This window comes from Andrena cerasifolii, chromosome 9, assembly GCF_050908995.1.
Source record: "Andrena cerasifolii isolate SP2316 chromosome 9, iyAndCera1_principal, whole genome shotgun sequence".
Taxonomy (NCBI): Eukaryota; Metazoa; Arthropoda; class Insecta; order Hymenoptera; family Andrenidae; genus Andrena; species Andrena cerasifolii.
Window position 1 is genome coordinate 11,384,494 of NC_135126.1, and position 25,802 is coordinate 11,410,295.

At 43.1% G+C, this 25,802-nt stretch overlaps 5 protein-coding genes across 11 annotated transcripts in view; 2 read left to right on the forward strand and 3 right to left on the reverse strand.

Annotated features, from left to right (window-relative positions):
- The window catches only part of Ubce2h (ubiquitin conjugating enzyme E2H), a 42,795-nt gene extending 36,081 nt beyond the window's left edge, over nt 1-6,714 (reverse strand). For both annotated transcript variants that reach the window (XM_076820417.1, XM_076820418.1), the window contains exon 1: nt 6,002-6,714. In XM_076820417.1, the coding sequence (XP_076676532.1) occupies nt 6,002-6,054 (53 nt within the window). In that variant the 5' untranslated portion in view covers nt 6,055-6,714. The remainder of the gene's footprint in view (nt 1-6,001) is intronic.
- A 1,118-nt stretch (nt 6,715-7,832) lies between these two features.
- Nucleotides 7,833-12,390, reverse strand: Wls (Wnt ligand secretion mediator). The gene is made up of 12 exons (XM_076820428.1): nt 11,930-12,390; nt 11,499-11,686; nt 11,322-11,427; nt 11,121-11,245; nt 10,887-11,042; nt 10,291-10,468; nt 10,090-10,217; nt 9,966-9,971; nt 9,723-9,884; nt 9,416-9,643; nt 9,182-9,335; nt 7,833-9,097 (listed from the first exon to the last, which is right to left on the reverse strand). Exons 1-12 carry the CDS (start codon nt 12,033-12,035, stop codon nt 8,997-8,999), a joined length of 1,638 nt encoding a protein of 545 aa, XP_076676543.1. The 5' UTR covers nt 12,036-12,390; the 3' UTR covers nt 7,833-8,996.
- Nucleotides 12,391-12,518: 128 nt separating this feature from the next.
- Nucleotides 12,519-17,253, forward strand: Strip (striatin interacting protein). 2 transcript variants are annotated; one of them, XM_076820374.1, is made up of 11 exons: nt 12,519-12,677; nt 12,994-13,110; nt 13,177-13,460; nt 13,545-14,037; nt 14,117-14,327; nt 14,416-14,570; nt 14,643-14,887; nt 14,959-15,186; nt 15,280-15,451; nt 15,524-15,728; nt 15,939-17,253. In XM_076820374.1, exons 1-11 carry the CDS (start codon nt 12,579-12,581, stop codon nt 16,202-16,204), a joined length of 2,475 nt encoding a protein of 824 aa, XP_076676489.1. In that variant the 5' UTR covers nt 12,519-12,578; the 3' UTR covers nt 16,205-17,253. The 2 variants fall into 2 exon arrangements, with proteins under 2 accessions (XP_076676489.1, XP_076676490.1); XM_076820375.1 differs by having other exon boundaries at nt 12,552-12,904.
- Zw (glucose-6-phosphate 1-dehydrogenase Zw) lies at nt 16,623-24,541 on the reverse strand. Of its 4 annotated transcripts, none has more exons than XM_076820391.1 (7): nt 24,373-24,541; nt 19,809-19,933; nt 19,345-19,712; nt 18,671-19,269; nt 18,160-18,365; nt 17,920-18,080; nt 16,623-17,843 (listed from the first exon to the last, which is right to left on the reverse strand). In XM_076820391.1, the coding sequence occupies exons 1-7, from the start codon at nt 24,386-24,388 to the stop codon at nt 17,753-17,755; spliced, it is 1,566 nt and encodes a 521-aa protein (XP_076676506.1). In that variant the 5' UTR covers nt 24,389-24,541; the 3' UTR covers nt 16,623-17,752. The 4 variants fall into 4 exon arrangements, with proteins under 4 accessions (XP_076676506.1, XP_076676510.1, XP_076676505.1 ...); XM_076820395.1 differs by lacking the exon at nt 24,373-24,541 and adding an exon at nt 22,520-22,660; XM_076820390.1 differs by lacking the exon at nt 24,373-24,541 and adding an exon at nt 22,148-22,280.
- A 281-nt stretch (nt 24,542-24,822) lies between these two features.
- LOC143373291 (small ribosomal subunit protein mS37) lies at nt 24,823-25,761 on the forward strand. 2 transcript variants are annotated; one of them, XM_076820423.1, is made up of 3 exons: nt 24,823-25,091; nt 25,193-25,385; nt 25,460-25,761. In XM_076820423.1, exons 2-3 carry the CDS (start codon nt 25,256-25,258, stop codon nt 25,690-25,692), a joined length of 363 nt encoding a protein of 120 aa, XP_076676538.1. In that variant the 5' UTR covers nt 24,823-25,091; nt 25,193-25,255; the 3' UTR covers nt 25,693-25,761. The 2 variants fall into 2 exon arrangements, with proteins under 2 accessions (XP_076676538.1, XP_076676539.1); XM_076820424.1 differs by having other exon boundaries at nt 24,823-25,063.
- The last annotated feature ends 41 nt before the right edge of the window (nt 25,762-25,802 follow it).

A 25,802-nucleotide genomic window follows, 5' to 3' on the forward strand; every position in this document is an offset into this window, starting at 1 on the left:
TTCGCTTTAATATTCTCCGAAACACAGCGAACCTTTCGCTACCGAATTTCTTCTGCCTCGCCATTACCGACTACTCTCTTTGTTTACTCCCCCACTCCTGCGCAGTCTCGGCCCCACTGACTTCTAATCTTATTTTTAACTCCGACAAACGCGATAAAAAGCGATACAAGTGAAATGCTCCGTGAGTGTGACGCGCTCTGTTCCTTTGTTTCTCGTTGGCTAGCCTTGATCCCTCTAGGCCCGAATCGTGGGCCGGCGTGTAGAATTCGTGGGAATCGTTCGGAGAACAGCGGCGCGGCGACACTTGTCCAAACGAGAGGCGAGCGGTCGTGAACGATAAGGGAGAGAAAGGGAACCGCGCGTTGCACGCCGTAGATGATGGCCGATGTGTTTCCTAACCATGCAGGAGAATCGTGTCGATAAGAGCGGCAATGTGACGCGTCGGATTCTAATCTCGTTCGAAAGGGGACGACGCATATTCAAAGCCGCACTGGCAGCGAAACGTCTGCGGCTACGTAATCCTGACCTTAAACAAGGCCAAGCACTGGACGAAATTATGACCTCGCCGCGACTCTTTTTCCCTCTCCTTCGCGGCGCTTTGAAATTTCGCGCGACAGATGGTCGGGCCGGATTAGCCACCGAATCGAGACGCGGGAGTCTCGCTGGAACGTACGGAGAGGCTGAAAGCACAGACGGACATCTGCGATTCGAAGAGCATTAAGAAGATCACGAGGGAGCTTTAATCGCTCTGCATTTTAACGCAACAACAGACGCACATAAAAGTTGGAAGACCGTTAGCTGCGCGCGGTCCTACGCTCTTTCGAAATTGATTTTCTGGAAACCGACCCACCCAGCCTCTTGCGAGCAAATGCCATTCCACATTCTCGATTCATTGTTTCCCCTCCCTCGCCGCGGACGAATAAATTCCATTCGAGTTGCGTTACACATTTCATCCAGCAGTCCCGGCGTAGATCGAACCTTTCCATCGCGAATGAGAACCGAGCGCCGGGCAAATATCCGCGATATTTATTAACCCTGATCCCCTGGTGTTTTAGAGAACAATAATTCGAGGCTCGTCGAGCTGGAGGAGCGTTGAATGGGAAAAAACAAAAGCCCCCTTTGGGACGCGGGATTGAAAACGCGTGCACGCGCGCTGATACCCGCCGTCCAGGTAGAGAGAGAGCGAGCAAACAGCAAAAAAAAAAATAATAAAAACAACAACCGTACAGCGAGTACGCGCCTCCTCGCGCTCGTGGCTTCGAGGGCCATTACGGTGAACCATTAACCGTCCATATCGAGCAGCTCGTTAATTATCGCGTAATTGATTCGCTTGATTTCGACGGACTGGCAGAAGGAATCTGCCTAGAGGGCCATCGAGTATCGCCGGCCTGTAATTGAATCACTTCCGGGACCGCATCCCCACGTGTATCTCACCTGCGTGCGCGCGGCCGTTAGATGCCTAATGGAAATTATGGGGATACACACCGCCCCGCCGAATGTAATTTACCGTCAACCATAGAATCGCGCGCTGACGCAAGGCAAATGCGACAGTCTGCGCGAAAGTGCTGGTAGCAGCGGCAGGCTTTTCAGAAAGTCTTCTGCAGGGATCGCCTCTACCGACGAGGCGTTCAGTGAACGGTACTAAAGTGTAATAGAAATGTCCGTCGCATTGAGAGAACTTTAGAGGATCGCTAGATTTAGAACTATGCAATCGGATGGAACTGTTTGTATAGCCGGATTCGATCTCCATTTGGCTTCTATTTCGACGCGAGCGCCGGAGGGGATGGGGGTGTCGATTTAAAATGGGGCGGTATCTCCGCGAATGATTGCGTTGTTGGAATATCTGGACTCGTGACGTGTTTATACGCACCGCGCAGAATTGCCAGGTAGCTCTGTATGGACGTGCTGCTTGGGAAAGACAATATACATATTCGTCCGTTCCCCTCCCCCTTGGACGGTGTACGAACGATGAATAGGTCGCATAATATGAATAACGCTGGGACAGCCGATGGATACATATAAATATGCGGTTGCAATTCTAGAAGAGGAAGCGAACCTTGTCATTCGTGTCGTGTGGGTGTTCAAGGTGAGCCTCCGCGAGCGTACGATGGGCGCTTTAATAGACACGCTTTGTAACACCGCGGAGCATTATTTTTAATTGCTCTTCGATTTGTGTGGGTAAACAATGCGCGCGGGTAGGAGCGAAATAGAAATGAAACGGCGGACGCGAGAGACCCGTGAGTGTTCGAAGGTCCCGGTGAATTAAAAATATCTCCTTCTGTGCGTTGACCGTGTCACTTTGCAGCGAGTAAAAGAGCCTCGTTGTAATTAAGGGCACCGTCGATACACTCGCAGGTGATAACGGGCCCGCGGCTGGGATTAAGGAGTTAATTTAATCGGACGCGAATGCCGGCAGCTCGCAGGCGCGAGACAGCGGAAAATGAAAATGGGGAAGACAAACGGCCGCGGAGTACATATCTCGGCGCACAAAGCCACCGCGGAGGAAGACAAATAATTCGCGCGTGCCACCAGAGCGAGTCCAGGAGTTACAGGCGAAACAGTCGTAGTTCCCCCGGCGCTCGGCGTTCGCGAAACAGCCCGGGCTGAACGTAGGAGCTTTCGAGGGAAGTCGACGCGTCGCGGGACAGACGAGAGCTTCCCGTGGAAGTTATCCTCGGCCGTGGAAAGGATCGGCGGAGCAACACCCGTCGAAATTAATTATCGCCAATGCTAATGCGTGGAATTAACTTTCACCATTACGCACTAACCGTGGCTCGTGCTCATCGCGCGAAAAGCGACGCGTTGCGCCGGCAGAACTATCGCCCTGTTCGTTAAACTTTCCTCTGTAAAATTGCGCGTCCCGAGGCGGAGGCGGAGGGAAAGGAAAGGAACTGTAGCGAGAGTGACAAGCTGCAGGCGGATGCCAGGGAATATGAGAAATTCCAGGGATCTTTGAACCCGCTAGTTCGTCCGCGAGAAAACGCGCTGGAAATCATATCAGAAACGAAGAACATCCTTGAACACCGTCCGCGAATAGGACTCGAATTCCCGAGATACCAAGCTTCCTAAGAGGAGAGTCCTTTAAAACCGCGAAACGGTCGACTTTGCAGCGCGCGCTTCTGTTCGGACCTTTCTGCTCGTTTTTGCGAAGTCTAGTTAAGGGGGTATACCCGTTTGAACCCTCGGAAAATGTATACATTTTGTGGATTTTTTTACAAGTCAACGGTTTGATGCAGATTTCCCGTTTTTTAACTATGTTTACATAGTATTATGAACTACTTATAAAAAAAGTTTCAGTTAAAAAACTATTGTTTTTCGGAAGTTACGGATACGTGTCCGAAAGTCTCTCGATTTTAGACGGCTAAACGGTGGCCCTAAAAACTCGCGCTACGTTCAACCAATTTACTTCAAATTTTGCATGCAGAATCATAATAAGATTCCACATCGTCCAACGAAGGCGATTTTGAAAATTTTGAAAAATAAAGAAATGGTGAGAGATCAAAGGTAAAGTTAAATTTTTCTAAGAGAAAAATCCACCTTTTTCCTTTATAAATAATAAACGGGGAATCGAAATAAAAAAAGCCTTCGTTGGACGATGCGGAATCTTATTATGATTCTGCATGCAAAATTGGAAGTGAATTGGTTGAACGTAGCGCGAGTTTTTAGGGCCACCGTTTAGCCGTCTAAAATCGAGAGACTTTCGGACATGTATCCGTAACTTCCGAAAAACAATAGTTTTTTAACTGAAACTTTTTTTATAAGTAGTTCATAATACTATGTAAACATAGTTAAAAAACGGGAAATCTGCATCAAACCGTTGACTTGTAAAAAAATCCACAAAATGTATACATTTTCCGAGGGTTCAAACGGGTATACCCCCTTAAGGCAGTTAACCCGTTAACGCCGCCACTATGTCAGACACAGGCTAATCCAGATACGAGATTATGGCGAGCTGAGCTTGGCTGTAATATTCGAACGGAATCTCTAGCTTGATTAGTATTTAAATAATCGGATGACAAATTCTGTCTGTTCGAATATGCTCGCTGAAGAACCGTAATGTACACACACTCGGTGATAACTGATAAATTAAACGACGAAATTTGTGGGGAAAATATTCGATTTAGTTTTAAGACACCTGGTATATTGGAGCTGCTCATAAACTGTCGAGTGTACGATAAGCAAGTTGTGGAAGTGTGTATAAAACTATAAAGTGTTGGAACAGACCGTGAGAAGTTAGATTCGGTCGAATTCGCTGAAAACGGAATCGCGGGTGTTGAGCACTGGAAATTTATAGGAAGCGAGCATGCAAAGACGCTCGCGATACGAAAATAGAGTGTGGTTAACGTTTTACGTTGCACACGCGGCGCAGCAAAGAGAGAGAAAGAGAGAGAGAGGGAGAAATACTTTCTACAAATTTAAAAACTCGCGAGCCTCTTGTCCGGAGAGGGTGGACGGGGAAATGGATCGAAAGGGCGCTACCAATTCACTTTGCCCGTCGAGGCGCTTGCAAATTTCATGCGAGCTTCAACAAAGACTGATCGACGTCGCCAGGGAACGCTATGTAGAAACTCTATCGTCGTTCTAGAAAAACTGATGCACGCGGGTCTGTCTGCGCGAAGGATGATAAGTGAAACGAGACGCAACGTTGATGCAAAAATCAATTCGTTACGGATCGAGGTCGAAGCGTGCCCGCGTTACGAGCATTTCTCCCCGATTATTCGACCCGACGTTTACGTTACGCCACGATTGTAAACAATGTAGCTGGATCTCCGTTGTACGCGGTGTGGCGATATTAACGGTCTCCGTGGCGACGATATTCGTTTGCACGACGGTTGGAAATAACGAAAAATAACGTCAGGCACCCATTCGCGGAGGCGCACCTTTGTTCTTTGCACCTGACTGAAACGGTAACAGCGCGCGCAAGGGGGGACGGAAATTATTAGTCGGTGGCGTCACGCGATTTATCATAGATAAGGATTGTTTTTCGCGTGAAAATGGGTATCGATCGCGACGCGTTTGCATCGGCGTCGGGGCCACCGTGGCGCTTTATTTTTACGTCCGTCCCGCGGAGTATTCGTCAGTTCGCGTCATTCCCGAAATGTTCCTCCCGCTCGGGTCGAAACGCACGTCGGTGACGCGAGCCTCAATTACCGTTCGCCGCGCCTCGCTTCGTTTCAAACCTACATGGCACGCGGTGGCCCGTGCTTCTCAACGCGGGGACTTTAAATATTCATCGTACGCCAGGAACGCACACATTGGAGCGGGGTGCTCGCGACGTCGAAGCTGTCGGCTCGATGGATAGGCCGAAATCGAAGACGCGTCCGACGAGCAGATGATAATGATGATAAAAAAAGACGAAAGGGGGGAGGGGCGGCGGGGTGGGGAGGGCCGGGAGAAAGAAAGAGAAAAATGAAAGCTAACCTCAAGAAGCTGCGCGGTCGCGTTAGCGCACAAGATAAAGCTGCGCACGAACGAGCGGACGTGGTGTCAGCTGGTTAAAAACAGCTGGTGCGCCCCGTCATCGACGGAACGAGGAGTTAAATATCCCTCGTCGTCGTCGTCGCCGCCGTCGTCAAACATCGTTGACATTGCACCGCGTTGTGCTCCTCGCCGACCTATAAACCAATCGTAACCCCGGTATAAACAACCGATTCCGCCGCCGTGCAGCAACACACTCGCATATAACGTAGTAAGTAGTCTTGTTGCATTCGCAACCATGTGCAGGAGGTGCGCGCTCTCTTGCACTCGACTGCAAACACGTGCGATAGAGCGAAAGAGAAAGAAAGAGCGAGAACCAGAAGTGGCGGCGAGCGGGTGGGTGGGGACGTGTAAGAAGGAGGGGGCGCGGTAGGGGGATAGGGAGAGAGAGGGGAGTCGCGGAGCGGTGATTTCAAGGGAAGGGGCGTAGAGGGGGAAGGCAAGGAGGAAGGGAAAAAAACGAAGACGGGAGAGACACACAAATAGCGAGTAGGAGGAATAAAAAGTGAATTTTCAAGGATACAATTTGAGAACGTCCGTGTCCATACGTCGTTTTCCAGCGCTGGGGGACGACATATTTATCGTCTATTAACGCAGCAGAGCCCTTCGCAGCAAGTCCTTGAATCAGCTGAGCTCGATGGTCGTACCGAGGAAGGGCCTCTGGCTGGCCCACGGATTTTTGTTTATCACCGCGGTGAATCCACTGAGTAACTATAGTCTTTCACCACTGTGTTACAACACACTCTCGTTTACCCGTGCCTCTCAGCGGAGGAGTTATTCAGCGGGCGAGAAGGGACGAAAAAAACAAAGACACGCGCGCGCGACGCTCGCTGGTTTGGTCGTTCGGACGGTCCAACGCTCGTCCCCCCCGAAAGGAAAACGACAGGAGAGGCTGAATGCCGCGACGTCAGCGTTCGCCGATGTTTTCCACGGATCAACGGGCGCACGGTCCTTCGAACGGCGACGATACACGGACGGTCTTCCTCTTTTGTCCGTGCGAACCAGCCGAGAAAACCCACGGCAGCTAGAGGATCATTTCATAATCACTAAACGCGACCGACCCCCGTCCGTAGACCTCGTTATTACCGTTCAACACCGTTTCTCCCGCACACAGAAAACAATCCTTTCCCCTGATCCACCTCCGCCTCCGCCACTTCGAAACGCCTGTTCTCGTGCACCCCACGACCTGTCAACTCACGGACTTCACCACATCTGATTCCGTCTCTGCACTGGCCCACTCTTGCTCGCTGCTGCTGCCGCTGCCTCACGCCGTCCCACTGGATGCGCGCGCACGATACAAAATCCCTACTACGATCCGCGAATCGCCTCTAATCCTTTCGATTCGACCGATATCACTAGGCTCGCGTAAAGCAACACCGGCAAACCTTGCTATTTCTTTCGTTCTTTTCCCTGTTATTTTTAACAACAAAATCAGAAATTCAAATTCCGTAATCCAGAGATACGTAACGATATTCCGAAGCGGAGCGGTTGCTTGAACGGGAGAGAACGTGCGCGTTGTTAGTTCTGAATCTTATCGTTGAACACTTCACGTGCCCGCGGTCAGTTCGAACGGACATTGTTCCACTGTACATACAAGTACCTGTATCCGCGCGCAATATACGAAACGAATGGCACCGTTTTCGTTTGATTAAAGGGAATGCACTTCACGCGAGATGCGTAACCATTTAATTTCTGGAAGTACCAGAGGCTTGCAACTCGCGGCGACGATAATGCTCCGAATGAGATGTTAATGGGAAACGTTTATCTGGAATTTTGAATCGCGGGCTCGTTAATATTGCGATCGAGAGCGAATACACGTTCGTAGGAAGTCACTAGTTCTTGGTAGCACTGTGAAATAACCAGTACTGATGACGTGCGGTCGTGGAATTTGAATTTAAATTACTTAAGTGACCAATGTTAACACATTCGATGATAGAATATGGTTAATAAGTGTCGTGTGTATGAATAATGCATAAATACCTTTCCGTCGCGGCGATATGGTATCCGATGTTCGTTAAACCTTGGGGAACTTGACGTACGGACTTAACCCTCGCGCACGCATGTTAGAATAAGTTAAATGAACGTGTGCTGCGGTGAGGCTACAAAAGAGAATTTTGTTATACAGATGTCCTTACAAGAAAATATACTGCGCAGACGGTTCAAACAAAATTGAATTGTTCAATAAGTCGGATATCGTACGGTTTACGTTTCACGCAGACGTTTAATAACGTGGAAACAAAAGACGGCGACTACGACGGATACATACAAAAGGAATCGTAGTACGTTCTTGTACACAATGATTCGCATATGTAACGTGCGATAGTACGTACGTAATGTTTAAGAACTTTGCGAGATTATCCTAACAAATCGATTTATTTAAAAAATGTATAAAAGTTCGCGTAATACAGCAGCAAAAATGTTCGAATCGAATACTGCCCTGAAGTTTGATAATACAAGTTACGCATATGAATACGAATCTTTTGTAAGTACTAACGCATTACATTTCAGCCGTGTTGCATTTGTAAAATTATTCAAAATATATGTGACAATTAATTGTATATAATACAAAGCTTTCGTCGAGATTATCATTCATCGACGCGGTTCATTAAATACGTTGCAGAAAACACTAATTCAGCTGTTTCAAATACAAGTACTCTACGTAAGTTGCTAATGTGCACTGAGCTCCATTTAAAATCGCCACGGGTTATTGCACCTTTTTCTCTTCGGTTCTACTTTGTTGCATGCACGTCCTAAAGTCTAATAATTATATTAATAATGTAGCACTATCCGCACAAGTTTTTATGAGATCTATATAGTACTAAAGTAGAGCTTAATAAGGCCAAAAATAAGTTGATATTTTTCTGTACGACAGCAACGCAGAGGAAATCAAAAATAAATATTGGATACTCATTTTCAATATAACGTGGGTACGAATATGCACGTTCACGAATATTAGTTAGAGATAAATGCCCAATATTGATATGTACTCTAAAACGAGGGAATAGATTACTCATTCTTAAAGAAAATAGATCGTGTAAGATTGCTTAATGGATTAAAGGTTACTACTGCAAACATGGCAATGATACTATGACAGTCCAGTGTTTGGGGTCTCTAAAAGAACCTTGCTAAAAAGATATCGATTAGATCTGAAATGGAATGTTGCATAAAATAATTATACTACACGTTATTCTAACATCATCACGCATATAAACGGACGTAATAAAGAATCTAGAGAGAAAGCAATCAGTTAAGTACCTGTCCTAAGATATCGCACACTGGATACTAACCTGGATCAGAAAGTCAACGAAGCTTAAAAAATATTGATTCTAATAAATAATTAATTTTGGCATAGGGAGATTACTTATAAGAGTATTATCAGTCACTGAATTCCCTACAAATATGGAGATACTTCGGTTTAACCATATTTATAGTTGCGCGCGTTAAACGTTTAAGTACAAAATTGTTGACTGGTCGATTACCATTCTCCTACTATTTCGTAAAACGTACATACTATATATTTACTCTACTGCTGTTTTTCGTGCGAACGCTGTCAGGGACAACATTTCGTTGGGGTCAGTTGATAAACGCGAGAATTCTATTTCTTCGCTGATACTGTTTTCTGTGGGGAAAAAAGAGAAATTAAGCAGAGATTAAATCGAAGATATAAATTGAAGAAGTAACAAAGAAGGGGAATAATATTTACCAGATGGTTCGATAGGCCATTGTTTATGCGAGGGTGCGTACAGGCACAACAGTGCTATGATGTAAATGTTCCACATTCCGTATACACCAGTGAAAAATGCCGATGTCATTTCTAAGTGCAATTCGTCATCCCACTTCCATTGGCCTTCTGCAACCTGTATGGCGTATTCATTTAATTAAATGTGTAGCTAATCGATCTGCCTGATTCGACACGCGAAATTGTGAGTTTAAGTACCTGGCCGAGGATAAACCCAATAACAGTTAAAGATGCGCACAACAGCGTGGCTATCATCAGAAATTTAAATCGATATATCACACCTTCGTAATGCAAGCGTCGCGCTGAGCTCATGCTAGGTAACGCCGCCCTTTTGGCGCTGATATTCATGAAGACTTTCCATATCATGTAAGACAGAAATATTAAATATACACCAGCAGATATTCCAGCTAAGATTATGAATGATAACTGTATTTTTAAGGTCAAGGAATTTAAAATTCTGTAATTGAGTAATACGGGTAAGGATTCTTCTATCACGAAAGGATACAGCAAATTTAGTACCAAGATCTGTGACCCAAATCGAATAGAATGGATTTCTCAACTGTACTCCACGTTCGCACATGTCGAATACGAATAATGACATGCATCCAATGCCCACTGCGGAAAGATGACGCCAATAACACTTCAAGGAGTTCCTTTGCTCACCTTCCTATTAGCAACGAATATATTATGTGAAAAATATTTTCACACTAAAGTGTGGTCACGTAACAAATAGACGATATCATCTTACCTGAATCTGTTTGTATAAGGGACGACGTGTAAAAAAATATGTACCATTAGTATATTAAAATACATATCCGATCAACCTTACAGAATCGAGTTGATACTTTCACACACCTATTTTATATTCTTACCATAAGATGTTCTCCGGCAAACACAAGCCAGAAAGACAAAAGAATTGCATAGAACACCCCTTGCCTGATATCGCCCAGTAAAAGCATAAATGGCATATCATACGCGAGTGTTAAGTACTCCAAAGGCACTAAAACGTGAGATAAGAATTAAGCATAGCCAGCTCGTACGCTAATAAAACAAATGGAAAATGTACAACGCACTATTTAGAAAGGTTAGAGCTGTGCCCAGTGCTAAAAGTAAGTACTCCAGAAGAGCTGGTGACCTCGAAAGCATATGCACTCGTCTCCAGTACCAAGTAAGGACGCATATGACGATCGGGAAATAAACAGTCTTTAGGCTCACCCACACCTTTGTAAATCCCCCGTTTTGGTTGATAGCCTGATTTCGAGGAATATAACATTAGCCTGATCCTTTCCGATTTTACGCTTGCACGAAAATCTCATTTTCAACATGTGTAATATATTTACTAGGGACGGGTTTCCCGAAGCTTCGAGTTGCGAGAATTCAAAATTTTGCACTTCTTTTCGTGATTCGATACTCTCGAAACCGAGATGAGAAAAAGTGTAAAATCAATAAAGGAAGAAATATTGTTATATTTTCGTTTGTATTTTGTTTAACTGTGGTCAATAGAGATTTCTGCAAAAATTCTCTTCGCTTCAGTTCTTAAAGCCAGATATCTCACTTACAAAACAGAATCAGCACTTCAAGTCTGGAGAGTTTCGAGTGTTTCGAAGCCTCCCAAAGTTTCGGATTCGAGAATTTAAAAATTAGCTTCGAACCCACCCCTAATATTTACCGTTAGCCATAAATCCGTGATATGCCCTAATCCTTGGTTAATGTTCCGATCGGTGTCAGCGGGAAGACGAATATTTAAGAGATAATAATCGTGAAACAGGGATCCCAATTCGAACAATGGTACCACGCTGCAGTTATAATGATACTGTTCCATTGCCTGTAAAAATGGCACACCAATAACAATCGTACTTCACAACTACAAGAATCGCATAGATTAATTTGTATATATATTTACATCGTCAATACTGCAATCCAAGATTCTTTCTATCACAGACGCAGCGTACGGCTTCCAAGTGTCATCCGGATCTCCCTTGTTCCTGTAAGCAAGCCTCGCATCCAGCGTTATCTTAGTTCTGGGAGCTGCGGAAAATAGAGCACGACATTCACAATCGTATTCGAATGATAAAAATCTAAAACCCTGTATTCCATGAATTACCAATTTCTATCTGACTATGATGGACAATATCCACTTGCATGACACCTATTAAATTCTGCTGCCATCTGGAATAATCGAGCTGCATGCTGTTCCGAGGCACGGGCATCTGAAACGAATAAGAAGCATTAAAATTTGTAACCATCTCGCGTAGCTTTCGATGCAATCAATTTTTTATACCTGAAATGTGTAAACAACTTGATACGCCTGATGATGGCTGTCAAAGCTAAATTGGTTCATGTCGACGGCATTGCAGGATCCCTTTCCCCTTGAATAAAACCATTTTCCTTCGCCAGGCTCAGATCCATTGACACGAATATCCTTGCAAGCCGTGCTAAGTATATTTTGACTGCTAGCGGGTGTTGGAGCTGAAAATATCAGTATTTCAAGAAATGATCTTCGGTTAGAAGCTTTAATAAATACATCAACCAATGCAATCATCCAGCTGCATTTAAACTTTCCTCCGACAAATAAGATCCCCGACATGGTGTTTGAAAAAAAAAAGAAGTAAAAGTCGATATTTCACTAAACTAGTCCCTATGTCTTCGCTTAAGTTTGCAAATCGAGAATGATTAAAGTAATTTCGAAGTGCTTGACATTACGCGACTCACCAATTAGCCCGCCTATTAGAAAACAAACTATTTGAGCGACGATCAGTAGTATCACGAGCACCGAAAGCTTCCGACCGCTCAAATTTTCTATGATAGTTCCTTGCATCTTTCAAATCGAGCAACGTACTGCAATTGTTTACAAGAGTGTCTATTTAAAGTACGATGCCGCTGAAAGGGACGCACGATGCGGACGGACGCGATCGTCCGAAGAGTATGTGAAGAGCAGTTTAACGTGCTTTTCGAGTAACTTGCGAATTTCAAAATGGAAGCTGCGCCGTACCAACGTTCGCAGGTATTATTGGTAAATTCACTAAAACGATCCCGCGAATCGATGGTTTCGCGCTGAACGATGCCAACGACCGTTACAGAGCTTGAAACGTAATGGGAGCATTATGTTGTTCTTCACCGAGCTTTAAGTTCTGATTTGAAGAGCTTTAAATGCCCCGAAGATTTTTCAAGAATTATCGAATCGCGGTACTTGACGGGGCGTCGATTTTTTCATTTGAAAAAGAAGTCGATAGTAATGATACCGATCGACCGGGTAACATCTCACACGGACGACCCGACTAATCGAAGATGATATCGATTCATAAATTAAGTCGGAGATGCAATGCACATTGCACAGTGCATCTCCAATCGCTATTAGAAAATGCTGTATGACGTAGGGACCGTAGGGATGGATGCGAATGGAAATGGGAAGCGTGTTTTGTCCCGAATAGTTCTACCCCGACGAGTTATCAGTGCTGAAGTGAGTAAATGCTTTGTCAACTAAAGTGCGAAAAACCTGGCAGGGATAAATAACGATAACCGTCGTGGAGATCAGGTTTGCTTCTAACCTTCTTGCCAAAAGCATATACTACTGCTTTATGCCTGGATTGTCACAGTCTGCTTATCAAAGAGACACGTGAATAGAACGTCTCGTACAGTACTTACATTTCCGAACAGTAATTGTTGATATTCGATATACACGAAATGGTACATAAAAATATACTTGATACATATACACCAGAAAAGGCTATCGCGACGTTAGCGGCAGTCGCATACTTTTACATCTTTATGTTCAGGAGCCGGCCGAATCTGCGGATTTGGATTTTGTATATGACGATGCGGACACGCATGCCAATGAAATCGCCGAGTTATACAGTTACACGGAGGAGCAGGAGTTATCTATTAATCTTACCGTGAGTATACACGCTTACGCTACGCATAGGAAAGAACTAACGGAGGTCGGGTGCACTTATTCTCAGGTGTTCGAGGAGCAAATGCGATTATACAACCTACGACCTTGGTGGCAAAATTTGACCAAAGTTGAACAGAAATCGGTGATTTACAAGCTACTAGATCAATTAGAAGTTTCTAATAAGAAATTAAGGATGAAGGCGGCGCGCAGCATCCTGTATTTAGTGCAGGGTTGCTGGGGCGAGGTGCAGTCTGACAAAGAGCAACAGGAGTGGACTAGAACGAATGTAATGTTATTGTACGAAGCTGGAGTTTACCCGGCGTTTGTCGAGCTTCTTAATATTGAAATCGAGTAAGTCCATTGTTCCGCGCGTAGAAGACCCGCTGTTAACGGAACAGCGCTCTCGAATGTACGTCCTGTATTTTTAATTTCTAGGAACAGCACGACAGCTACCTCCGCGATGAGGAAAATAGCTGTTAGTCTTGACGATTCCACGGATTTAAGGTTAATTTTATCTGTTTTATACATTATAACGGAGATAATGAGAGAAGAGATGAAGGATTTAGAGAACAGTATTTATAAAGTTAATGTTGAATCTTTTAAAGAAGATCTAATAAATCCCTACGGCGAAGAGTTGCTTGTAGTCAAGCTTCTCTGTATGGTAACGTGCTTTTGCAGTGGGTCGGCCCCACACTTTCCCATGAAAAAAGTTCTTTTGTTGCTGTGGAAGTTGATCTTGGTATCTCTCGGCGGTATTAGTACGCTGAGGGAATTGAAAAAACAATATCGCGAGGAAGCTGGCCTCGACACCCAGCAAGAGGATACTATAGAAGTTGCTAAGACTATGAGACCTAGCTCTCCTCCTATCAACGCAACAGACTTGATTACCATACAGAATGAGAAGAAAAGTAGCAATAGATATAGACGTGTACGTCACTTCATTCTATTAAACTCTACCCGAACTGTTTTTATATTCACTGGAGTCATAATCCTGTAACTTCTTTTAGCAATGTCTGATCAAACAAACCTCATTGGATGAACCACTTCTGGCTTCGGGATTCGAGCGCAGAGAACTAGAGAATGATATGGCGAATAACGAAGGCGAAGGAGAGATGAATGTATATATGAGCCAATCTGGTTGGAATCAAACTTGTTACGAAGAACAGAATAATCAACCACAAGTGAGGCCTAGCACTCCGCAACTTAGTAAAGGAAAAGGTAATATCTTTACTATCGCATTTATATCTCGATCATCAAATCCTTTGTAATTAAAACTTTCGCTATTCAAGACAGCATACTTTCACAGGTTTGCCATGGACACCAAAAGTGAGACAAAAGGACGTGGACACTTTCCTCGAAGTATCGAGACTAAAGTTTGTCGGGTATATATTTGAAAAAGATAGAGAAACTTTGGCTGGCCTGCCGCAACCGATACACGAAGGCGTTAACACGCTTAAACGCGTAAGTTCGATACTGATACGTTTCGTTGGTGAAAACATCGTGCTAATGTAATATCCATTGTTCTGTGTTTAGCACATGTACACGTCTTTAGCTGAAGTGCAAATACAGAAGGAGGAAGAAATAGCCAGGAATCCTATGAGTACCCCGGAGCCCCCTATTTGTCAAACACCGACAGAAATTTTGTATCAGGCTATGCTACCAAATCTACCGCAATACATGATCGCGTTGTTAAAAATTTTACTGGCTGCTGCGCCTATCAGCAAAGCTAAGACAGACAGCACTAACATCATGGCTGATGTTCTGCCAGGACAAATGCCGTAAGTTTACAAGCTCGAGGAAAGATTCTTCGAATAGGCGTGAGATATCTTCATTCTTTTATGCCTTTCAGTATGACAGTTTTACAATCGATGAAACTTGGTATCGACGTTAACAGACACAAAGAGATCATTGTTAAAGCAGTTTCCGCGATTCTACTACTTTTGCTGAAGCATTTCAAACTGAATCACATATATCAGTTTGAGTTCATGTCGCAGCATTTGGTATTCGCGAACTGCATACCGCTGATTTTAAAATTCTTGAATCAGAATCTTGTAGCTTACACTGAAGCTAAAAATGTGTACGTTCTTATTAATATTGCATTATCATCTACTTTCTGTTTGGTTTTTTAAATTCTCTTGTATTAAGAAAAGCATGCTATTCCTGTCTATAGCATTCCTGTCTTGGATTTCCCTATTGATGTTATCGGTGAGCAACCGGAGTTGACCATAGACAACCTTGAAATTGGGGACAGCCAAGAGTATTCGTGGAGAAATGTCTTCTCTTGCATTAACTTATTACGTATTCTTAACAAACTGACAAAATGGAAACATAGTAGAGTTATGGTAAATGATACGTTTACTAAAATCATCCTCACTTGTCGACGGGCTTTAACTTTGCTCCCTTTTCATCCGCAGATGCTGATCGTGTTTAAATCGGCGCCGATATTGAAACGTACGTTAAAAGTTAGACACGCAATGATGCAACTGTATGTCTTGAAGTTGCTAAAAATGCAGACTAGGTACTTAGGACGGCAGTGGCGAAAGAATAATATGAAAACAATCAGTGTGATTTATGCGAAAGTCAGACATCGCTTGAACGACGATTGGGCTTATGGAAATGGTAATGGATGTAACGTGAATTAACTAAGTAGGGATGGGTTTCTCGAAGCGTCGAAACCTCGAAACTGAAGAAAATTCTGCGTTTCAAGAGTTTCGGAGCAGAGTTCCGAGAATTTAAAAATTAGCTTCGAACCCACCCCTGCTAATAAGCAAACTAAATATTTCGTCACGTATGAACAGTGGATAAATAATCTGTTTCGCATATTCTTAGACGTAGAAGCACGGCCATGGGATTTCCAAGGGGAAGAATGCCAGTTACGCACGTGCGTTGATCAATTTAACAATCGACGATATTCTAATGCTCCCAAAGAGAAAGATATGGAACCTGTTGATACGTCTGTTACATCAGTGCTCGGAGTAAACGTGGAATTAAGCGACGAGTTTAAGCAACATTATGAATTATGGTTACAGCAAGAAGTGTTTCAGAGAAGTATTAACTGGGACGAATTGTTGGATCCCGGGGCGTGTGAGATTTAAATTTTGAATGAGTGTAATATATATTAAGATCGTATTTTCATCAATTCATAGACCTGAATCAAATTTGGACATTTCTACGAATTACAAGTGTTCAAAAAGATTAAAGAAGGGAGAAAGGGAAAACATTGCCATATCGATGCGCCAGAAACTGAATTTGCATTTGGTTTGTATACACTAAGAGCTGGCGACTGGTCCTAATCTAGCAGATGTTCAATAAAAAAAAAAGACTAGTGAATTTTAAAACGACTGTTCACAAGAAAGCGTGTAATTTTTTTCTATTCGTTTGTGTATTTAATTCGTGCAATGCCCATTGCTCGCAGCAATGTTTTACTATTACATAATTGTAAGCGGACATATATAATCGTCTCTTACGTATTTACGAAGGATCTAGGGTAAATTTATTCGATCGTTTATACTGTTTACATTTTATTGTATATGTTTCTGTAAATTAATTTTTAATAATGTACTAAATAATCTGCGAATGGCATGACACGAATTTCACGTATTTGATATAATTTTTACATTTATCCAACCTTCGCATTGTGACAGTGATAATTATGTACGATGATAAAACTCTACCGTGATATCTACAAAAATATGGATGTTAATGTGTACGTGTTGATTTAATTTGAACTGCATTTTTGTTTTTTAATGGAAATTTGCTAATTTTGTAAATCAAATATCACCGTTCATTATTCAATGCGGCAGTGATGCGTGCCTGATTCCCATATTTATGCGTAGCCCGATCTCTTTGTACGAGGTGAAAGAGTAAGAGGAAGCGAGAACTGAATAGAAGAGAATGTCACGGACATCCATCGTTTCAAAAAAAACTTCATGCTTTTCTATCACCACCATTACGTCACTTGATAACCGAATATGTAAAGTGTAGATCGTGTGACTTATAGACTGAATAATTAAACACTTTCCCGGTTTATTTACCATAATGTATAATTAAAGAAATTCAGCGCGACATATTCCACAGTTTCTGTCATTTCGTCTACTGTACAGAATATATTTCATGTGATCGGAGTCATGTTTAACTTGGCAAACGTAAATAAAAACTATGATCTATACGCAACTTGTCATTCTTAAATTGCTCGGCAAATGTTCGCGGAGCTGCTATCCCATAAATAACGCTGGTTACGTAAAAAGATATATAAAAAAGACTTACTAACGATCACTGTAAGTCACATGTTACCTGAGCCTGTATAAATTTGCAAACGGAACGATCGAACTTTACGTATAAAGGCACTTATTCAATATGTATATTTGCGCCCCAAAGGCACTTATTCTGCCAGTAAGAATTGTATTTCTAACGTTGCCCACTTAAAACCCCGTATTCGACGAATGAACAAATCCAATTTCTCAATAAATTACTTATATAAATTACTTATGTACGTATATAAAAATTTCAGAAGGTACCTTGTTGTATAGTGATATAAAAATATGGAATGCTATGATCACAGATGACGAATCGTAGTACAGATTATCGCGTCTTGTATACCGTGTGCGCATTGTTCAATTAAATGCATCGAAGTAATTCCGAGATCACGGGTTGATCCATTTATACGTGCCGTAATAGGCGAAATTATTTAACCTCGCCATTTCGTCGGCTTCTTTGGGCCCACGCGAACCGTACCTAAGATTGAGACAAAATTCAATAGAAATAATTTCACGCGAACACGAGTGACATAAACTTATGTATCGTCACTTACTTATATGGGATTGGTTTGATCTCTGCGTTCTCTATTTGATGAAGCAACGGCGTGAAGATCCTCCATGCTTCTGAAAGTTCATCGCTCCGCACAAAGTGCATTTGCGACCCGCAAAATACGTCCAGGATTAATCTTTCATACGCGTCGGGGAGTTTTAGATCCTGCCAATTAACACATACATACAATCCTGGTGCCTTATTTATTCCCTGGGAGACAACAGCGTGTACCTTTCGTGCTTACCTTGTACCTAGACCCGTAAGTCAAATCCAACTCCGTTTCTTCCATATCGAAGGTGATGCCGGGCGACTTCGTCATCATTTTAATGTACAACGCCTCGCCGGGCTGCACTCTTATGACTAGTTCGTTCCTCTTCGCTTTCCCGTCGAATATATCGCCGGGCACGTCCTGATACTGTATTCTAACTTCCGCCTTCCGTTCGTTCAGAGCTGATTAATAATAAACGTACTCGTTAAATACTAAGAACCAGTGCTGAATGATGTAATAAGCAAAATAAGCACTTGCTTAGGGCATCAGGGGAAAGTTAGGCACCATAGAAATTTTCTGAATTTTAAAATCTAACTTTTTTTAAAAAAAAAACATTTTTTAGTGAAATTATCGGGTATGCCTAAGAAATCGTACATCGCGTTGAAAATCTCGCTGGAAATCTTTTAAGTGCTTAAGACCTCTAAAGGTTTTAATCCGGCTCTGCTAAGAACCCTTTTCTGGATTAGCAGAAAGCTGTGCTATTCACCTTTCCCGCATCTAAGGATGAACGGAACTCCGTCCCACCGCTCGTTATTAATTTTCAAAGCGGCCAGCGCGAACGTGGGTGTATTGGAGCCAGAAGGCACAGTGGCATCATCCAGATAACCCAATCGTGCTTCGTGCTCGTTTGAGTCAGGATTCCCAACGTACTGACCCAGCACAACGTCGTCCAACTCCAACGGTTTCATACACTTGAGAACCTTCACTTTCTCGTCCCGTATATCGTCCGGGTGGCACGAGGCGGGCTTCTCCATCGCCACCAGGGACAAGATCTGCAGCAGGTGGTTCTGCATCACGTCCCTGATGATTCCGAACTCGTCAAAGTACCCGCCTCTACCTTGCGTGCCGAATGGCTCTTTGAACGTGATCTGCACGGAGGCCACGTTGTCCCTGTTCCAAGTTGGGCTGAATATCCTGTTACCGAACCTGAGAGTCATCAGATTTTGAACCATCTCCTTCCCCAGGTAGTGATCGATACGATAGATCTGATCCTCTCTGAACAAGGACGCCAAGTGGTCGGACAGACGCTGAGAGGTGGCCGCGTCTCTGCCGAACGGCTTCTCTATAATTATCCTGGTCCAGCCTCTGTAAAACGAAACGATCGTCCGGTTAGAATTTAAGCCCCGGTGTAGAAGCTCGCGCTGTAAAATGCACACGTACTTATCGCCCATGCAAACGTTTCTGATGTGCACGGTGACCTTTTCGAACACGCTCGGCGGCAAGGCCAAGTAGAACAATCTGTGAGTGATCTGGTACGCTTGCTCGTGCTTCCTCAGCTCCTTGTTCAGCGTCTCGAACGACGCTTGAGAGTCGTACGAGCCGGCTACGTAGTGATTCAATCTCCAGAACTGCTCGTACTTCTCTTCCTCCCCCAGCTTCACCTTCATGTACGCATGGCACTTCTCTCGCAGCTGAGCGATGGTCATATTGGTGCGGGCGTAGCCGAAGAACGTCGTCGTTTTCGGCAGAAGGTTGTCCCTGAAGAGCCACCAAAGCGTCGGGTAGATCTTCTTTCTAGCCAGGTCGCCCTAAGTTCATTGTAATATTCATCGATCAATCTCTATTCTAATTGAATTATTAAATCGCGACTTAAATCGCCGCGTAGAAAGGGGTTTGATGTTTACAGAGGCTCCGAGGGTGATGAACACGTGAGGGTAGAGGCCATCGAAGTGGGTGCCCTCCAGGTGATCCATTTCATCGGACTTCAGCGACTGCCTGATGAACCGCAGGCTCTCCTCCGTGGATGTTTCTGCGACAGAAGAAAAAAAAAAGATAATACCCCTTGTCACGTTTAACGAGATCGCTTTTTCAGGGACTCGCAGATTCCATGATAAGCATTTAAATAAAGCAAATATATAAATAAAAAAATGTACGTGCGTTATTATTTACGCGTCTCAAGACAACGCTAAGAAAAGAAAAAAGATTTCGCACTCGTAATCATTTTTACCAATTATAATTAATCCATTCCAAGATAACATTTAAAAATTCGGTACCAAGCAGATAAGTAGATTAATGAGCTTGCAAATGTGACTGGTGCGCGAAAGTAACAATCGACGGTAAAAATAATAAACGGACGATCTAAAGCTGGCTTTCTTTTGTCCATTGTTAAGCTAATAGCATAACAACCGAAGAAATGGTTGATACCGACCTGTGGCACTCGTTTTACGGAGTGCATATGCACAGCTATATAGTACTATATTGCAAAATAAGTGAGCACTTCGACAGTACACACGTCGCACATTATTCGAGGCAACTTCTTTTACAAATCTTACGTAATGTTGGAGGACTAACTGACCGCATCACTGCTAACGACATTCTTTTTCGTTTGCGCTGTAGAAACGCATGCAAATACGTAGGATAGGAAAAACCTTAAGCTGAATAGTGATCGTTCCACTAAAATCATACATCAACATTAATTGCCTATTAACATACTAAATACGCTACGCACGCCAAGAGAACGATTCTTAATTCTCCCCGTTGCACGATCGATTTAACGATTCTCCTAATTGGTAGCAACATTAGTATTCCGAATAAAATAATAATACGAAGAAAAAGAACAAACTTGCTGAACAGTCCCCTGCACTTTAGAGTAACAGAAACGGAAGTTGCACAGCCTTTGCTGTCAACTTCCTAGTACAATCCATAAATCTGATTTCAAGAGGCTTAATCACTTCGATGAACACGTCGGAAGGTAGCATCGATAACAAACGGTTTATCGTGAAAGTACATATGTAGCTATCGCAAACGCCGGTGCAACTTACTCGACATGGCGGCAAGGAATCCTCTACGCGAAGTTTATCAGAGGAAAATCGGTAACGCGAGCCTCCTCAAAAGAGCGTCGTAACGGCACGGAAAGGCACTCAACGTCACCCTCGACCTACCGCTTCAACCGTCCGACTCTGACTGATCGCGACAATCAGCGCGGTGAGCACATATTTCAGATCTGGGAAGATGCACGGTGCCTACGTTCAACCAAACGCACCTGAATATCGTATTATACACATCTAAATCGAGGGCTTTCTTGACAACAACAGCTTCTTCTGGTGTACCTTCGACGTGGAGGATTTTTTTTTAACCCTTCTACTTCATAGCTCTTGTGCGTCATCCTGGCAGCGGGTTTATCTTTTATCTAGTTGTTCAGGGCGATCACGGCGTATCATTGCAAACAGCCACTACACAATATCTCCATTACGCTGTAGCTCAGTCTTTTGTTTCTTTTTTAAATCTGGCTCGATTTTTACCACAGCCTAATATCTTCCAATACTCCATGGTAATTTTATACGCATCGCCGATTAAGCAACTTAAACGGCGAACTTTCAAGTGACCTTCCTCGTTAATATTTTTGCCCGTCATCCGGCCGAGAAATTTATTCTTCCTCCACATTTTAGTAACCGTCGCTACCGCGAGGATACTATACCGATCTCATCTGCCCTGCGGTACAACACACTTCTTTTTTTATTAGCTATGTATGTATGTATGTATGTCGATAGACTGTAGGTCCTCGTAAGCCATACCAGTTATAGAATTTAAACATAACAAAACGGTCGGACGACCTTGAGTTGCTGCAGTTATTACAGTTATCGCAGAAGTAAACATAGGGTACCTTAAATGACAAACGCATAAACGACCACCTCCATTAACGTACCGGCACTTACAGCTTCGTCTGTATCTAATAATATAGCTGTTACAGCCAAATCTTGCATGTTTAAAAGAGAATACAATTTTACGTGCCTTTGCGAATCGCTTTCTGCTGACCGGCGCCACCGTCCGACGAACATATAATATGAAAACTCGTTCTGTGTCGAAACAGTGTCGATACGGAACCGTTCAGTGTCGGATACGGATACTATAAATCGACCTTAACAGCTCAGTCGATCGACTTCAAGTAGACAACGTACATCTGAAAATGTAGTCTCGAAATTGAGAACGATAATCGCGATTTCATTTATCGCGATAATCGCACTTCCGAAGACTTCCCTGCTAAGCAGCCTGTAAACAAGTGGTCGTACCGAAGTCGCCACTCGTTTCAAGGTGATCCCTCGACTGTTTCGACATATATTCGCTAGGTCCCACCGTTTCATCTTTGTTTAAGTATCCATAACCACGACTGTATTAGTATCTACGTAGACGAGCGTTTCCCAACTAAATCTCGCCACGGAACAACCAACCGCGACAGTTTTTTTTTGTATACGAAGGGTTATAACATGGAAATAAATCGTTTACAAATGGAATCAACAAATTAGGAATTTTACTACAAGATAACTTTTTGGACAGCCCTCCTAAGCTTCGTATAGAAACGCTGAGTCACTATTTAAAAATAATCTGAAGTACATACGTTCGATGTATTTCCCTGTGACGGGCAGGGGAGCGTATTATAGACTGAATCGAAGCCGATAGGACGTCTATCGTCAACATAGTCCTACAAGTACAGACATACCTCAAGTAGGTTCACATTAGGAGCTCTATAATGGTTCGCTAAATATCCCCACCGCCTCTGATGACTGACCCAAGCGACCAACCCTTCAGGGATTTTTTCTTACAAAACAGGAAAAAAACCAAGATTTTCTAACCAGTCTCGAAGATCAGATGTTGACCCTTTCACACAAAAATAAATAAATTTTTTTTTATAAAATAAAGTAAAGTTAGTATATACATAGCTAGTATCATGGAGGAACCCGCGAATGCAGTAGGATCACATTGTCTCCGCGGCCAAGGAGGCGATGGCAAGGAAAATACGTAGCGAGAAGTCATTTGACGAGTTCCTCGGTCGTACGAGCATTTTCCCTGAATTCCTCCTTTCCCCATCGGAGGTAGTCCGCATAAACACGACATATCGCGATTCGATATCTGCCCCGTGCACTCTATCAATAATTATCCCCTCGCTTATATACCCTTTATTCGTGGCTACACGCTTTACCGTACTAACGTAAGTAGGTACATAATATTTACGCATTTGTACGCTTACGCACCGGTGAGCACGCGCGCGTGCATCTCGCGAGAGCCAATGACTTGGCAGTAGCAAATGACTTTTAGATTGCACGCGGAGTCGTTCGTCGCGGTGCTTGAGCGGAATCGGGCGATTCTGATCGCGGGGTTTCTATTACCATGTTCCACGCTGAACGGGCCATAAAGATTTTGAAAATCGCGGCTCGATTATGCGTACGCGTGGTCTGATAATGTTTAGCCCGCGCGCTTATCAACAGCAACACGTGACACAACTCGCGTGATATTCGTCACATGGTGCTGCGGCATGATCGTCGATATTGTATACGCGCATTCGTTCCTCTTCCCCGCCCTGAACTACGAGAGATTTATCTACAGCGAACGCACGATTATCTAAACGTTTCCGAAGAGATAATCTCTCTTGCTGAAATTCAATATTTTTAATACGACCGCTGTGCCGCGGGAAGCGAATGTATACGCGGTTGAATACTATTATTTCATGTTGTAACGTTCCACGATAAACTAATGGTAAGTACAGACCTACTTTTCGAAGCGGCCTGCGACGAATCGCTCATGGCATTCGAGTATTGCGCAAGAAAAACCGTGACGCTCACAAAGGAACAGTTGTATAATATATGTGCGTGCGGAAATGTGTAGGTATTCGCAATTACTTCGGAACAGAAATAACGGTTCATTGTAATCGAAAAGTTGCGTTTCTGCGCGCCATCGGGTGCGTAGGAAATTTACTGTAAACATTGTACTGTGCGATAAACAAACGAGCCCAGTCGCCTCCTCTTTCTCCTTACTTTTTATCGAATCGCGCCACGGATGAGGGGAAAGAGTATCGTACCATTTTATCATGCAAATATGTCGCACAAGAAAAAAAGAAACGCTGATTACGGCAACGTAGTTTAACGGGGAAAGAATTCTGCCGCACGATTCGTCGGTAGCTTGTTAAACATTCATGTAAGCGTACGACTACGCGTATGACAATGTTCGGGCGTTACGATTGCATGTAATCAACGTGCAATCGTACGATGCGATACAGTTATCTGTTCGGTTGAAATTTATGATCGTAACGTAGCTTTTAATCGCTACTGTCTATCGAATGTAATATAAGTGATACGAACGCAATCTGTCGTGGGCAGTACACCAAGGAACTGATTGGGAATGTGTAAAATACACGGAGTAAAAATCGTACAATGTTACAACTACGATAAGCGATTAAAAAATAGATAAACTTACTCCTAACTCTTTCCATCGTAGATGTGCAAAAAATGATGGAAGATATACTGATTAGTGACGTTATAGATCGACTTGATAACAGCGGGCCGTAATCTTCGTTGACAAATCGTTTGATATTTTAGGAAGTGGTCCGAGCGCCGTCGAAATGGTAAAACGACGTATCACTTCCTCCCACAAGGTTGAGGTTAAGCATAAAAACGGAATGCGACGACGTACGCGTGACACTGGTCAACTGGTATTTCAGAAATCTGTTCCCAAAGCTCCCTCGTTCCTTAGACTTCCCGCCTCCCTCCATTTTGATCGACCAATCTCTCGTTACTTATTTGTACTTTCACTTTCACGCGCGCCTACTACAAACATCTTAGGAAATTAGAGGAACAACGAAATAGTACGTTATTTGCTAATCGCCGTGAAATATGAATGCTCATACGTATGCACGTAATTTTCGAATTGTGTTGAATTCCTACGAGCACACAATAATTGAATAAATAATAAAACATGGCTGATAACAAAGTGATACAATCATTTCGACCCCATAAAATAACATAACGCTGTACTCCGAAAGTATTATCTTATAGGATAATGTTCGTATAAATGGAGGATCTTGCGGTTGAATGCGTTCTACGACGATTTTTGATCTACTGAATCATTCGACGGAATTTTACGACATTGCCGCCATCTATTATACAAAGTATTTTGTATTATATGCAAAGATATAAGTAAATAAAGTGATAGATTAAGAGAATATATAGTATAGGATCACTTGGATATTCTCTAATTATCGTAGAATTGTATTAACGAACGTATTTCTGGTTTTAAGGAATTCTAACCTCAACAACCCTAACCTCAAATCTATAGAAGTTGCGTTGTATATTCGTAGAAAATGCGATTGACCGCGGTGTATTTAAAAAACCATGCGAGGGTACCTCAAAATGAGAAGAAGGTTCCATATAAGGAGGTGTTCCCCCTTAAGCTACGAAATAGATATGAAGGAGCATCGAAGAATACGAAAGGTAAATGTTACACCGTATAATGTATTATGAAACCTCCTAAACCGTATGTAATAGTATGCTTCTACTTGTTTCAGAAAAGAACTGTTTGTTCGAAATGTCATTGTTGTTCGCTTGCATGAAGGATAATAATTTTGAGAACAAGCTGTGTGACAGTCAGATCGAAAAATTCCAAAGTTGTGTTACAAACTACGAGAAGTACAGATCACATCAAAAGCAATTACAACAAATAGGAGTTCCCACACCTGACACTGTAAATTTCACGGACCCGCAATTGACTTATCTATTACGAAAATTTCCAACTCTATAATTACATTAAGAAATATATAGCAATGTCGTTACATGTAACATCTTTATTTTAGTAAAATATTTACCATCACGTTGGATTATTACATTCCCAGTCTCATTTTTATGAAATTC